Here is a 13,888-nt window from a genome sequence, read left to right as displayed (position 1 = left end):
TTAATGAGTTACAGTGAAAAGAAGTGCTTGGAAATAGTAATATAAACAGAAATTTCAATTTTTCTATTAACGGAAAATATCAGTTAATGATACAGAAAATATACTGTGAATAAACGGAATTTTCTGTTTTATAGCTGAAGGAAATGTCCGTAAATAGTACAGAGAGTATACTGTAAATCTACAGAATTTTCCGTTTTATCATTTACAGAAAGGTCCGTCAAACCTCCGTAAAAAAACAGAAAATGTACTGGCAGAAAATTACCAGGACATTTTCTGTTTTTCTACGGAATATTTTTTTACAGTGCAGCAAGTGTTTCCACCTGCTGCTGGCTGAACTCCAGGGATTCCTTCAGAGATCTAAATTCCCGGTGTAAGATCTCTACCAGGGACAGCCTCGCATCAAAACTGGACAATCGCTTAGACTTCCCGTCTCCCTTCCGTCACGGAAAGTTGTGAAAAGTTGTGTAAAGTTTTCAGATCTGGTATTTAGTCTTAAGGATGGAAATATTTTAATGAATGTGTTTTTATGTAACGTGAGCAGTTTATTGCTACAGTGGGGCAAAAAAGTATTTAGTCAGCCACCGATTGTGCAAGTTCCCCCACCTAAAATGATGACAGAGGTCAGTAATTTGCACCAGAGGTACACTTCAACTGTGAGAGACAGAATGTGAAAAAAAAATCCATGAATTCACATGGTAGGATTTGTAAAGAATTTATTCGTAAATCAGGGTGGAAAATAAGTATTTGGTCACCTCCACCGGTGAATGAATAGTAGAATTATGAAGCGCTTTGAGGGTCTCAAAAAGTGCTATATAAATGCAATCTATTATTATATAATGTAAATTAATTTATAATATTGTCACTCTAGTAACTGCAAAGACATCTATTTAACTTTGCTAGCAGTATACTTGCATTTAGCTTGATTCACAGGTGTCATATTAAATCGCCTTGAGGCAACTGTTGTGCTTGGCAGCTATATAAATAAAACGGAATTGAATTTAACATACTAATATACTCACAATATAAAATGCAAACACTGTGATATTTTAGAAGGAACACTGTTTGCTACGGTCTTTGTTTAAGGTGTATACATGTTAAAATTTGCTATCATATTAAACCTACAAACAGCTGAGATTAGTTTGAACATCAGTGTCAAAATTCTACAGCATGAAATTCTGTTAGTTTAAAGTTAAAAAACAAACAAACAAACTAATAAGCATTACACTGAAGTAGTAGCTAAGAAATCAGTCTGCCTTTCCTGCAGTGGCTCACTTGTTTTGTTTTTTAAACACATCTCAGACCTCGACATCTGCGCAGTAGATCTTTCGTTTCTTTAAAAGCCCCCCTTCTCTTCACAACTGCAGATGGCAGGTCTGGGAAAATTAGGATTTTCTTTCCATTATGGGTCAGGGGACTGTTTAACGCGGCCCTGCGAAGTAGTGAAATTTGACAATAAGTGGCCTGGGTCTCTGGTCTCTTGCAGGGACGGGCTGTAGGCTGCGATGTGCCCGATCCAGTGTCTGAGCGGTATCCAGGGCCAAAACCTGGAGTTGACAGGGCGCATCCCAGTCTCAAAGTGCTCCCTCATGCCAAGTATTCGAATGTTGCATCTGCGCTGTCTCCCCTCAAGGTCTTCGGTCTTGTCCGAAAGAGCTGGTACAATTTCTTTCAGCAGATCGTGAACTGTCTTCTCCAAGTCCACAACCCGGTCCGAATACATCTTTGCAGCTTCTTCCAGGCTAGTTGGCTGGCTATGGTGGTCAGTGCAGGTAGTAGCTAGAGCATCTATCTTAGCACAAAGTTCAGTCCGCACTTCATCTATTTGGTCAGAAACATTGCTGCGAAGCGAATCGATCAGGTCATTGAGAGCTTGGCACTTGGTCTCAACTTTTGCTTCCAGGGTAGAAATTTTGGTGACTACGTCTTTCTCCGAGCAAGCTATGGCAGCCATTAGCGCGGCTGTGTCCGGGGATATAGCATTGCTATCAATGGCCTTGGCTCCATCAGTCTTTCTGGTATTTTTGGACCCTGACATTGTTGCAAATTTCCCTTGGGTGATGCGCACGTTTGCAGTGGTAACTCAGCTGATGACAGATAATGCGTTAGTGCCTAATGTCAAAGTATTTATACGAAAAAATAGCGTTTCCCCACAAAGCAACTCAGCCATGCATCTTTACATGTTGCTGCTCCGTCACCCCTCATACAACAGATTATTAAAGTCAATTCATTCAATGCAGGTTTTTTTCTTGATTTTTTTCTGATATGAGTGCCACCGTGTTTTCTTCTGATTCTCTACCATTGTGGCATTTGATAAAGGTTTTTTTTTTTTTTTTTAGATTTTATCACTTCTGATGTAATCTGTTTCATGTATTTATTTAGAGTTTCTTGCATTTTCATAAATGAGTGACAGGAACAAAAACTGTTAGGTAAATTGAAGTTGTTCTTAGAAAGATCAGAAAGGATTTACAGTTTTCTTAACTGCTTATCCAGTTGTGATTGTGGGGGAGCTGGAGTCTATTCCTGCTGTCACTGGACGATGGAGGACACAGCCTGAACAAGCTGCTAGTCAATCGCAGAGGTGACAAAAAGAGACAGGTGTTCAAATTCCCACCTACAACCAATTCAGGATCATCAGTTAACCAACATGCATATCCTGGACTGGAGGAAGCTGTAGTACCACAAGAAAATCCATGCTCAAAGAAGCATCCTGGAATTTAATTAATAATTTATGACTTAAAGTGTAAAATATTACACTTCTACAGGATAAATAAATGAAGAACAAGTTATCCAAGACTAAATGTCAGACGATATTACCCCTCTACTGCATGACTTTTTAATTTTTGGGGAAAAAAATATTTCTCCCTATTTTGGGGGAGCTTTAGGGTCCCTAATAACATATCAATCATAAAATTTGACCCCCCCCCAAAAACAGATATTGGTTTGTTGCTTCAAGGCAACACTGTGCAACAAGGGTAGTAAAATGCCAAGTTATTCTATAATAAGTTGTATTAGTACAACAAGGATGAACAAATAAATAAACAACGAATAAACAATGTAAACATTTCACAAAACAATAAAACTGCAAAATACATCCAACATTCGACCCTAACCCGATGCGCGCGCGTGCGTGCACACACACACACACGTTGTGTTTCCATCACTTTTGGGGACATTACATCAACTTACATTAATTTCCTGGAGACTTATCCTGACTCTACCCATCAGAAGTCCTGAACCTTACCCTAACCCTAACTCAAGCCTTCACCCTAAAATTGAATGATTTACCTTGCAATTTGTCCCCATAAAGCAGGCGAGACCTCACAATGTGAGTGTGTAAACAAATTTGTGTCCCCACAACAATAAGTAATACATGACCACACACACTGACACCCACACAGCAATATTGGTATGGCAGGGATCAGGCCCACACAATGTGCTTACACATGGCCCACATACCGCAAAGAATGACGGCCCTTTGGTGGCCCAGACCTGGTTTGCCAGAGGTGGCCCACACAAGGGCCAGCACAAGTCCAGTTTCAGACACCCTGGTCGTCCTGTGCTGACCCATGTGTGGATTACCTCTGGCAAACCTGATCTGGGCCACCAAAGGGCCGTTATTCATTGCGGTATGTGGGCCATCTGTAGGTGGTGTGCAGCCACGGGCCAGTTGTAGACACACTGCTGGCCCTGTGCTGGCCCAGAACAGTTTAAGCTCTGGCCCCAGATGTCAGCATAATGTGTACCTTAATCAAGCCATGCAATAACATGTGCCGGAACATGCAAAACAGTGCAAAAGTAACATGCCGAAACTCTGTTCAGACAGTGAATGGACTGATTTTTATTAGAGATGGCACGATACCACTTTTTTATGTCCGATACCGATATCATAAATTTGGATATCTGCCGATACCGATATGAATCCGATATAGTGTGTTTTAATCAACAAAACTGTTTTTTTAAATATCTTGCTGCATTTTGTATAAGTTCATACTCAAGTTTAAAACAACAACTACACTAAAGCTATTCTGTTATACCTGTATGCAAAAAAAAATATTTCATAGTTCAGCAATACTGATCAATCTAATGAACTTAAACCTACACCATCCTCCCTATTCTGGTATTTTAAAGAGTACTTAGCGTAAATATTAAGCAACCTAACTAATAGGGTTCCAACTCCTAGCAACAACAAAAATAAATAAATAAAAAATAGGGAACCACCCTCCACCTCATGATGCTTAATCGACGTAATCAACCTTAATTTGATGCAGTGTGAAAAAAAATGCACAGAAATAAATTATTTTTCAATATATTAAAATATTAAATAGATTCAACATCTTTCTTCAACAAAATTGCACACTGCACAGATGGTACCTTCCCAAAGGAAAAAGTACTATAGCTTACTAGGGATAATATATTAGACTTAATAGTTACTATATACAGTAATGGACTAATATTCATTTTGCATCAAATTAAAACTTTGGGTGTCAGATAATTATTTATTAAAAGCTAGACATTTTAAATGAGAATAAGAAAGAAAAGTATGTCTTTGTGCCCCCTTTTCCCTGTTAATGCCCTATCGGCCCCCCTGGCTAAACTTTGCTAGATCCGCCCCTGCACAGTTACCAGCGTCAGCTACGTAGAAAAGGATCCTGGTGTAGAAAGTAATATTAAATAAATTCTAACAACAGCTTATCGAGCTTAAACGTGCTGCTGTTGTTTTGGTTTCCTCTTTCTGGTGCAAAGTGGGCCAAAAACAAACAAGAGAGACGGACTCGCGACAGAAAAGCCGATCAGCTGATCATTAAGCAGTTTCATGATTGAAGTAGCAGCAAGAAGAGGCAGTCGCTCCATATATCGTTTGTTAAGCTTAACACAGGAATGCTTTACAAACATTCAGAGATGGACTTACACACTTGCTTTACTTCTCTCGGGGATAACTTTGTCTGAGATGAAATGCCGGATTGCTAGCGAAGCTCCAAATGCTATCCAGACCACCGACAGGTCCTGCATGCCACAGCCGCTCTATCACGTGATGCATACTGCTCCGACGTGCTAACGTTCTGAGGTGAGTTACGGCATGTTGCAAGTTTTGTGAGGTGCTTTCGTGATATTTAATGGATCGGATTACATTTTTTATTTTTCTCCGATATCCGATCCAGTAATTTAGGTCAGTATCGGACCGATACCGATACGTAATATCAGATCGGTCCATCTCTAATTTTTATATAGCGCTTTTCTACTCTCCCAGATTACTCACAGTGCCAACTTGATACCAGATCCTGGCCAGACCTGCTTGCTATGTGGACACTAACACACACACAGACACAGTTACTTTACCAACTGACCCCTGACCTCCTAAGTGTCCCTCAAACCTCAGTCAGGGATCCACTCCTCTACTTCACTGTCACTCCCTGAAAGCTCACTGTCCTCATTTTCTGAGGACAGAAAGTGCACATTCTCTTGGTTTCCTTCCATAAATGGTTTTTACATCCATGTCCTGTAATTATGAGTAGATTGTAAAGTAAAAAACATTGACTATGATCATATAAATGCACACAAACACATCTCTACACACATATGCAAATGCATTATATTGCCTGAAAACAATTGGGCTAACTGCGCAGTGTTGCCTTGAGGCAACAAATGAAAATTAACAGTTTTACTGTATAAATAAATTTTAAAAAGTAGAACAAACAATCAAATATGCTTCTTAACATATTCATGCACATACAAGTATTTTTAATATACATTTATTTCACTATAAACATGTAAAATAGTGATCTTTATCTTGCCTCCTAATGGAGATGTCTCTCATGTAGTGCAGCTTGCAGAAAGGGGTCTTGCCCCCCCTCCCAGATGAAAGTCACACCACCTTCAACTCATCATTTTATTGGAAAGAGATGTGCCTGGTAGCATTATTTGAAAGAAAAAAAGTTTTGTTTTTTTGAAGGGCCAGTGTAAGGCATGAAAATGTGGTTTGTTGTCTCAGGGCAACGCTATACAGTAGACGGTAACTCCTCTGTACAGCATATGCCATTATTTAATCAATCCTCAAAACACACACAGAAACATTGAATTTTAATGTAAAACACCCCTAAAGCTAAGATATAAAATAGCCGTTAATATTAGTGTGAGTATGCTTGGAAAACCTCCAGCCTCCTAATGAAGAGTAGAAAAACATTGACTATGATCATATAAATGCACACAAACACATCTCTACACACATATGCAAATGCATTATATTGCCTGAAAAAAATTGGGCTTGTGAAGCCGCTTGTGAAGTGGCTGTTTGGTCTCTCCAATGTAGAGGTCTGGGCATTCCTTGCTGCACTGTACAGCATACACCACGTTGTTAAGTCTGTGTTTTGGAGTTTTGTCTTTCGGGTGAACCAGTTTTTGTCTGAGTGTGTTGCTGGGTCTGAAAGACTTAACAACGTGGTGTATGCTGTACACTGCAGCAAGGAATGCCCAGACCTCTAAATTGGAGAGACCAAACAGCCACTTCACAAGCGCATGGCACAACACAGAAGAGCCACCTCCACAGGACAAGACTCAGCAGTCCATCTGCATCTTAAGGATAAAGGTCACTCTTTCGAGGATGCCAATGTTCACATTTTGGACAGAGAGGACAGATGGTTTGAAAGAGGAGTGAAAGAGGACATCTATGTCCACTGTGAGCGACCATCCTTGAACAGAGGCGGTGGTTTACGACACCAACTCTCTGCCATCTATAATCCAGTTTTGAGTTCCCTTCCCAGACGCCTTAACGCCCATTCACATCCTGGGCCATCTGACCTCAGGAATTCGCATGATAAGGTGGGGCCAGATGTCTGTGAAGGTTCTCAGTCATCCAGGTCATCGTAGTCAAAGGAGGTGGGGCCAGGTTTCACAATGAGCTCACCCAAAACTCTGGCTGATTGGGACCCACACCCAGTTTCACACCTTGGCTCAGGCGATTAGAGGATCATCAGGGGGTTCTTTTGTCCCTCTGTGGGCGATACTCCCACTGGGTTTAAATCTGGGACGCCCCACCATTTGACCTTAGAACTGAAGAAGCTTCTCGGATGAGAGGTGAAACGTCTTCAAGTAACCTAAAGAAGTCCAGACGCTTTTCTTTGCAAGCTCCTTTGACTATGATGACCTGGATGACTGAGAACCTTCACAGACATTACCAGATAATATTCAGGTTCCGGACTGATATTCTACTCCTAATGATTTGGTGTTATATCATAATAATTGTTTAATAATTGTCGTTTGATTCTCTGGACCCATTATGTTTCCTTCCTGTTTCTGCTCCATGGTTTACCTTGGACTTCCGAGCATTGAAGGCCAAAGTTTGGCAACTAGAGCATACATTAGATATAAGAAATCTGGTTTAACTGTTGATGAAGAAATCTATAAATGTCATGTACTCCAGTATAAAGATTCCAACAACCAGGCTAAACAAAGCTTTTACTCAGGTATTATCAGCTCTTATGAGGACAACACCAAGATCCTGTTTTCACTTCTCAACAAACTTCTTCAGCACCTTCTATTAATCTGAAACCTGTAACTCCTTGATGCTGTTCTTCACTACAAAAATCAGTGTTGGAAAGGTTACTTTTCAAATGTATTCCACTACAGATTACAGAATATATGCCCCAAAATGTAGTTTGTAACATATTCCGTTAAGTTACTCTATGTGATTAACGTATTCTGAATACTTTGGATTATTTAATATATTGTCATTCTTTTTACAACTACATGAATGTACCAATGCTGTGTGATTCATTACTATTACTGAAGGCTACTCACCACCAAGCTAACATTGTTAGCTGACGTTAAGTTGAGGTTAGTTCATAGACTGCTTCCAGAACTGCATATTGAACTGAATAGAACTGCATCTATCCATCAAGTCTAACAGTCTGCAGTCTATGAACTAACCTCAACTAACTCTAGCTAACAATGTTAGCTTGGTGCCAAGTAGCCTTCATTAACAGTAATAATTCACACAGCAATGGTACATCGAAGACACTGAGGTGGCACTTAAACCAGGTAGCTACCACAACTGAAACAAGATAGTTGTAGTAGGCTAACCATAGTTTTTAAAAAAGAACTTACTTTCAGATGGTTGGAGGTGGAGTCTTAAGATGCTGAGAGCAGCTTTGTTGCTGGAAACAGTTTGCATTTCATGGTCAGATTTCACCCATCCCTTTCGTCTTTAAATGTGAAGTGTTGTTGGAATTTCCCAGTAAGAAATCCATTTCTGACCATGTGCTGCTGGCTCTGTTGTGCTGGCTTCGGGTACATTGTGTAACTGACGCCAACAACATGCTTACATTAGAACGCTTATTGTGTGTTTAGTTTGGGTTTTCGGCAATGTGTGGAATTACCAAAATTAGAGAGGGGATAGCCTAACATATTAAACAGGAAAAAAGCACCATGTAATTGATTTATTTCAACAAAGTAACTGTAATCTAATTATCACCTTTTAAATGGTAACTGTAATGGAATATAGTTACTTATATTTTGTATTTTTATTTTAATGCTGGTACATGTGTTCCGTTACTCCCCAACACTGACAAAAATGAATAACAATTACCAGCAACTCAGTTTGAATGTCGTGTCTATCCCTTCTTCAGAGCCTTTTCTCCATTTTGAGTCTCCTGATAAAGCTGATATTTCTGAATTCGTATGTAAATCAAAGCCTGTCGTGCCCATCGTGAAATCTTGCCTCTCCAACTCATCACTTCTATCATTCACTCTCCACTCACCACTGGTATTGTTCTTCCCTTATTCAAGATTGCTTCAGTCACTTATATACTGAAAAAAACATTCCTTGGATCCTGACAACTTTAACAACCTCCGCCCGATTTCTAATTTAACATCATCTCTAAAAGACTTTCCTAGAAAAAATTGTTGCAGCTCAACTTCATTCACACATGATTAATAATAGTATCTATGAGAGATTTAAATCTGGCTTCTGCTCATGTCACAGTACAGAAACCACTTTACTTAAAGGTTACTAATACTCTTTTACATGTAGTGGACTCTGGTATTCTCAATATTCTTGTCCTTTTGGATCTGAGATCAGCCTTTGACAATATGTCTCACTCTATTCATCTAAGCAGACTTAACTGTCTTGTCATCTCTGACATATCCCTAGCCTGGTTCCAATCATATCTCCTTGACCGCTCCCAGTTTATTCAACTTAAATCGTTCCGCTCTCGTCTATTCCCAGTCACTTCTGGTGCACCCCAAGGTTCAGTCTTAGGCCCTCTTAGGCCCTTATTAATATACATCCTCCCTCTTGGTACCATTTTCCCTAAATTTGAGCTTTACTTACTTACTGTTTTGCTGATGACACCCAATTATATCGCTCCTGCAGGCCTGATTCCTCCCTCCTAACTTCTTCTCTTACAGAATGGTTATCCCAATTAAAATCCTGGTTCAGCTCTAATTTTCTTAAACTCAGTGAGAATAAAAGGGAAATCCTTCATATTGGCACTAAATCCAACCTACTGAAGACAAATCACTTTTACTCATCTCACTCTTTATTAAAAACTCCACAGTTTTCCCTTCACCTCAGGTTAAGAGCCTTGGTGCCATCCTAGACAGCTCACTGTCCTATAAATCTCATATCAAATGATCTCACCCATTCTATCTATTTCCATCTACAGTGGCTTGGCTGCATTTCTGATCAGCGCTCTCCTTGTTCAGCCTGTGAGTTTAGGTGGACGGCGTTGTCTTGGTAGGTTTGGTGCCATACTCTTTCCATTTTTTGAATGATCGCTTGAACAGTGCTCCGTGGGATGTTGAAGGCTTGGGAAATCTTTTTGTAGCCTAAGCCTACTTTAAATTTCTCAATAACCTTATCCCTGACCTGTCTGGTGTGTTCTTTGGACTTCATGGTGTTGTTGCTCCCAATATTCTCTTAGACAACCTCTGAGGCTGTCACAGAGCAGCTGTATTTGTGCTGACATTAGATTACACACAGGTGCACTCTATTTAGTCATTAGCACTCATCAGGCAATGTCTATGGGCAACTGACTGCAATCAGACCAACGAGGGCTGAATAATTACGCACGCCCCACTTTTCAGTTATTTATTTGTAAAAAATGTTTGGAGTCATGTATGATTTTCATTCCACTTCTCAAGTGTACGCCACTTTGTATTGGTCTTTCACGTGGAATTCCAATAAAATTTATTCATGTTTGTGACTGTAATGTGACAAAATGTGGAAAAGTTCAAGGGGCCGAATACTTTTGCAAGCCACTGTATACAACATTAACAGATTACACCCTTCTCTTTCCACACAGTCTGCATCAATTGTTGTTCATAGTCTTGTTACCTCCCGCACTGACTATTGTAATTCTCTCTTGCATGGTCTTCCCCAAACTGGTTCAAAAAGCTGCTGTCCGCATTATTACCAGAACCCCCTCCTAGTAGCACATCACTTCAGGAACTTCACTGGCTCCCTGTGAAATTGCAAATAGTATACAAGCTTCTTCTGCTCACCTTCAAGGCCCTTCATAACCTTGCTCCTCCTTACCTTTCTAACCTTTTAAGCACTGCCTCTTCAGCCGGCTCACTTCTATCTTCTCCTTCTATCCAACTTGCTGTGCCTTCTTTTCACCTCAGCACCATGGGAAGCAGAGCTTTCAGTTGCACTGCTCCCAGGCTTTGCTCCCAGTTTAAATCTCAACTCAAAACCTGTTTTGTTAAAATCTGCATATTAGCTATGACCTTATAGTTTGTTAACTTAACTTGTTTTTTTTGTTCTTCTTTTTGTCATTGTTCTACATTGTGCTTTATTTTATCGTTAAGTCTGGGTGGGTGTCTTGAAAGGTGCTTTTAAATAAAATTTAAAATTAATTTTTATTATTATCTGTGAACTCAATAGTCTTTTTTTAAGTAACTAAAGACTTACATTTTAATTTCCTTTTAGGTAACTTTGTGTATTTATATTTTTTAGTAGGCTATTTTTGATGTGAAGCACATATTTATCTTGAAAAGTCCTAATAAAATGGCGTGCCATTTCAGTCCACCGTTTTACTGATGCTATCAAGAAAATGTTTTACTATATTGTGGCTTTGAATATTATAAGTGTCCAAGAACATTTTAGTGTGTTTTTTATTTTTTCAATTTTAGCTTTTTCCCCTAAATTAAAAAAATAAGTAGACATCTTTGACATGAATGACGCAAAGTATTGTTTTAAGCTGCTCAAATAAATCAGACAGCAGTTTAATTACGGTTGTAATCCTCTTAAAGAAAATGTCCTGAGGATGTTTTGTTTCCAATAGCTAGTGTCTGACTTTTTTACACTCAAGCAATGACCACTGACTCATGTTTATCTAAATGTTACTTTATTTCTAGCTAAATTGAGGTAATGAGCGTAATAAAATTAGTTAGCCTTGTTGCTATTGAGAACATTAACTTTTGAATCTGTTTTCAAAAAGCAACATAACATTTTGACAAGTAACTGTAATTAGCATTTCTCCTGCAGTGTTGCTATCAGTGTGTGAATAGTGGGAGAAGAGGGTTGCATTGACAATCCAACACAATGGGCAGCACATTGAACACATTTTATAAGTGGTCAGAAACTTGTAAATAACTCATGACAGAATAAAGTTACGTTGAAACCAAGCACACCATTGTTTTTCTTGTGACATTACCAATAATATTGATGTGTCACGTGGCCCTCTTCCTATTGAAAAAACTAAAGTTGTATTCAAGATGGCCGACTTCTAAATGGCCACCATGGTCACCAGCCATCTTGAGGAGTTTGCCCCCTCACATATACTAATGTGCCACAAACAGGACTTTAATATCACCAACCATCCCCATTTTATTACGGCGTATCCATATAAATGGCCCACCCTGTATAAAGAATAAAGAGAAACAGGAACTCAATAGTGTGAATATTTTAATATAATATCAACATTATATTAAAATATTTTATCAATGGCATGCTTGTGAAAGGCTTGTTAAACAAAGGGGAAAATGTCCTCCAAAGTGTTTATGACGTGATGATTTGTGATGAAGTTTCTTGAGAAGATTGTATTCAGGTCATCCACTTGGTTTAGGAAAGGAAATACGGCATAGATATTTCATAAGCAACACCTCATGTTATAATATGAACTGTCATCTAATCTAATTCGTTTGAGGTTTCTTGGAAGTTAAAACTAATGTCCAGGGATAAACTTCTAATATGTTTTTCTTTCTTTCTCTTTCTTTCTGCCTGCCAGATGCAATGTGGACAGCAAAGTCTCACGAGTGGCATGGCTCAATCGCACCACTATTCTATTTGCAGGGAGTGAAAAGTGGTCTCTGGATCCTCGTGTCATCTTGTTGGAAAACACAGCAGTTACAGAGTACAGCATCAAAATCCAAAATGTTGATGTCCATGATGAAGGGCCCTATGTATGCTCTATACTCACAAACAAGAAACCACAGTCCACAAAAGTGCACCTCATTGTTCAAGGTAAGATGTGGCTACTGCTGCCAGTTCTGTCAGGAACTAGATTTAGCTCCAACAAATATCAAAAGTGTCATACGGGATCAGTGCTATGTGTTTCTTGTGTTTTCAGAGTGGATGTTTATGTTTATTTTCTAAGAAGAATTATTTAATTGTTTCTTTTAGAATTATTTCTATTTTTTTTATTTTCCTTGGGAAAAGTATTGCAGGGTCTTTGAAAAATAATTCACATGATCTTCAAAAAAAAGTAGTTTAACTTCATGATAGACACTTCCTTGAAATCATAAATTAACGCTGTGTGTTTTCAGACTGCATAATTCAATATGATATGTCAATATAACTTAACTGATGCAGGGAAGCATCCAGGCCATGGTTTTAATCAAACAATGGACAAGCATATTCTTTCACAGACACGGAAGCACAACTCCAAGTTGTACTTTCCTATGGATTTTATCTTTGTTATAACTTTGAATTTGCCACCTCGGGCTCCAAATCATTTCTTTTCTTAACCAAGCTCATCAGAGAACCAATTTTAGCCTCTCTCCATGCTTTAAAGAGGTTGAGGTGATGGATTTGTGCGGCCCCGCCCCTGTCTGACCATACCACTTCATAATTAATGTCTCTTACTTGCCACGTGACCACCAAGAGCCGTTGCTACTTGGTGGGTTGAATAAAGCAAGCAATACAAGCACTTTCCCGTTGAAAACTGCCTGAGATGAGCCTCTCTGTTTTACAGGAGATGCTGACATTCCAGGGACTTGAGCAAATTATTCCATGAGAACTTCCCAGTTTGTGTAGCTTTCCTTTCTGGTCCAGAATGTAGTGAATTTTATTCCTAGCTTGGCTTGAACCTTCATCCCAGTTTTCTTTAGTTAGGTCCAACACCCCCTGTGGCTTCTGGCCGAACAATAACTCAGGTCGAACAACTTTGCGTCGCCGCTGCGCATAGCACAGGCATCATAAGTTTTATCATTTGTGAACGCATCCTCACACACTGCCCCAACAAGTTATTTAACCAACTACAACTACTACCAACTACAAAACTGTTGTATACCTCCTTGGCACCTTTCCAGTACACTGCACATCCCTCCTGGTCCAGGGGAGGGTTTCAGAGAGCTTGCCACCATGTCACCAAGCTCAAATGATCTCAAACTGGTTTCAATGAGTTCTTAAACTGTCAACAGATCTCAATCCAATAAAGGGTATTTGGAATGTGGAACAGGAGATTCACATCATGATTGTGCATCCAAAAAATCCGCAGCAATCCATAATTACAATGTTATTACAAACTGAAATCTCTGCAGAATGTTTCACAGCACTATGTAGTGCCACTAGTACTACTGTCTCATAGCAAAAAGATCCTGGGTTTTAATCCTCTGGCTGGTGCCCTTATGTATGGCATATCACATGTTCTCCCTGGGATTCCTGTGG

The 13,888-nt window shown here is 39.3% G+C and overlaps 1 protein-coding gene across 2 annotated transcripts in view; it reads left to right on the top strand.

Annotated features, from left to right (window-relative positions):
* opcml (opioid binding protein/cell adhesion molecule-like) overlaps positions 1-13,888 on the top strand; it is a 441,158-nt gene that overhangs the window by 312,231 nt on the left and 115,039 nt on the right. For both annotated transcript variants that reach the window (XM_026181472.1, XM_026181471.1), the window contains one exon: positions 12,228-12,463. In XM_026181472.1, coding sequence (XP_026037257.1) covers positions 12,228-12,463 — 236 coding nt within the window. The remainder of the gene's footprint in view (positions 1-12,227; positions 12,464-13,888) is intronic.

This window comes from Astatotilapia calliptera, chromosome 10 (assembly GCF_900246225.1).
Source record: "Astatotilapia calliptera chromosome 10, fAstCal1.2, whole genome shotgun sequence".
NCBI lineage: Eukaryota > Metazoa > Chordata > Actinopteri > Cichliformes > Cichlidae > Astatotilapia > Astatotilapia calliptera.
This window is presented reverse-complemented; position numbering and strand designations above follow the sequence as displayed.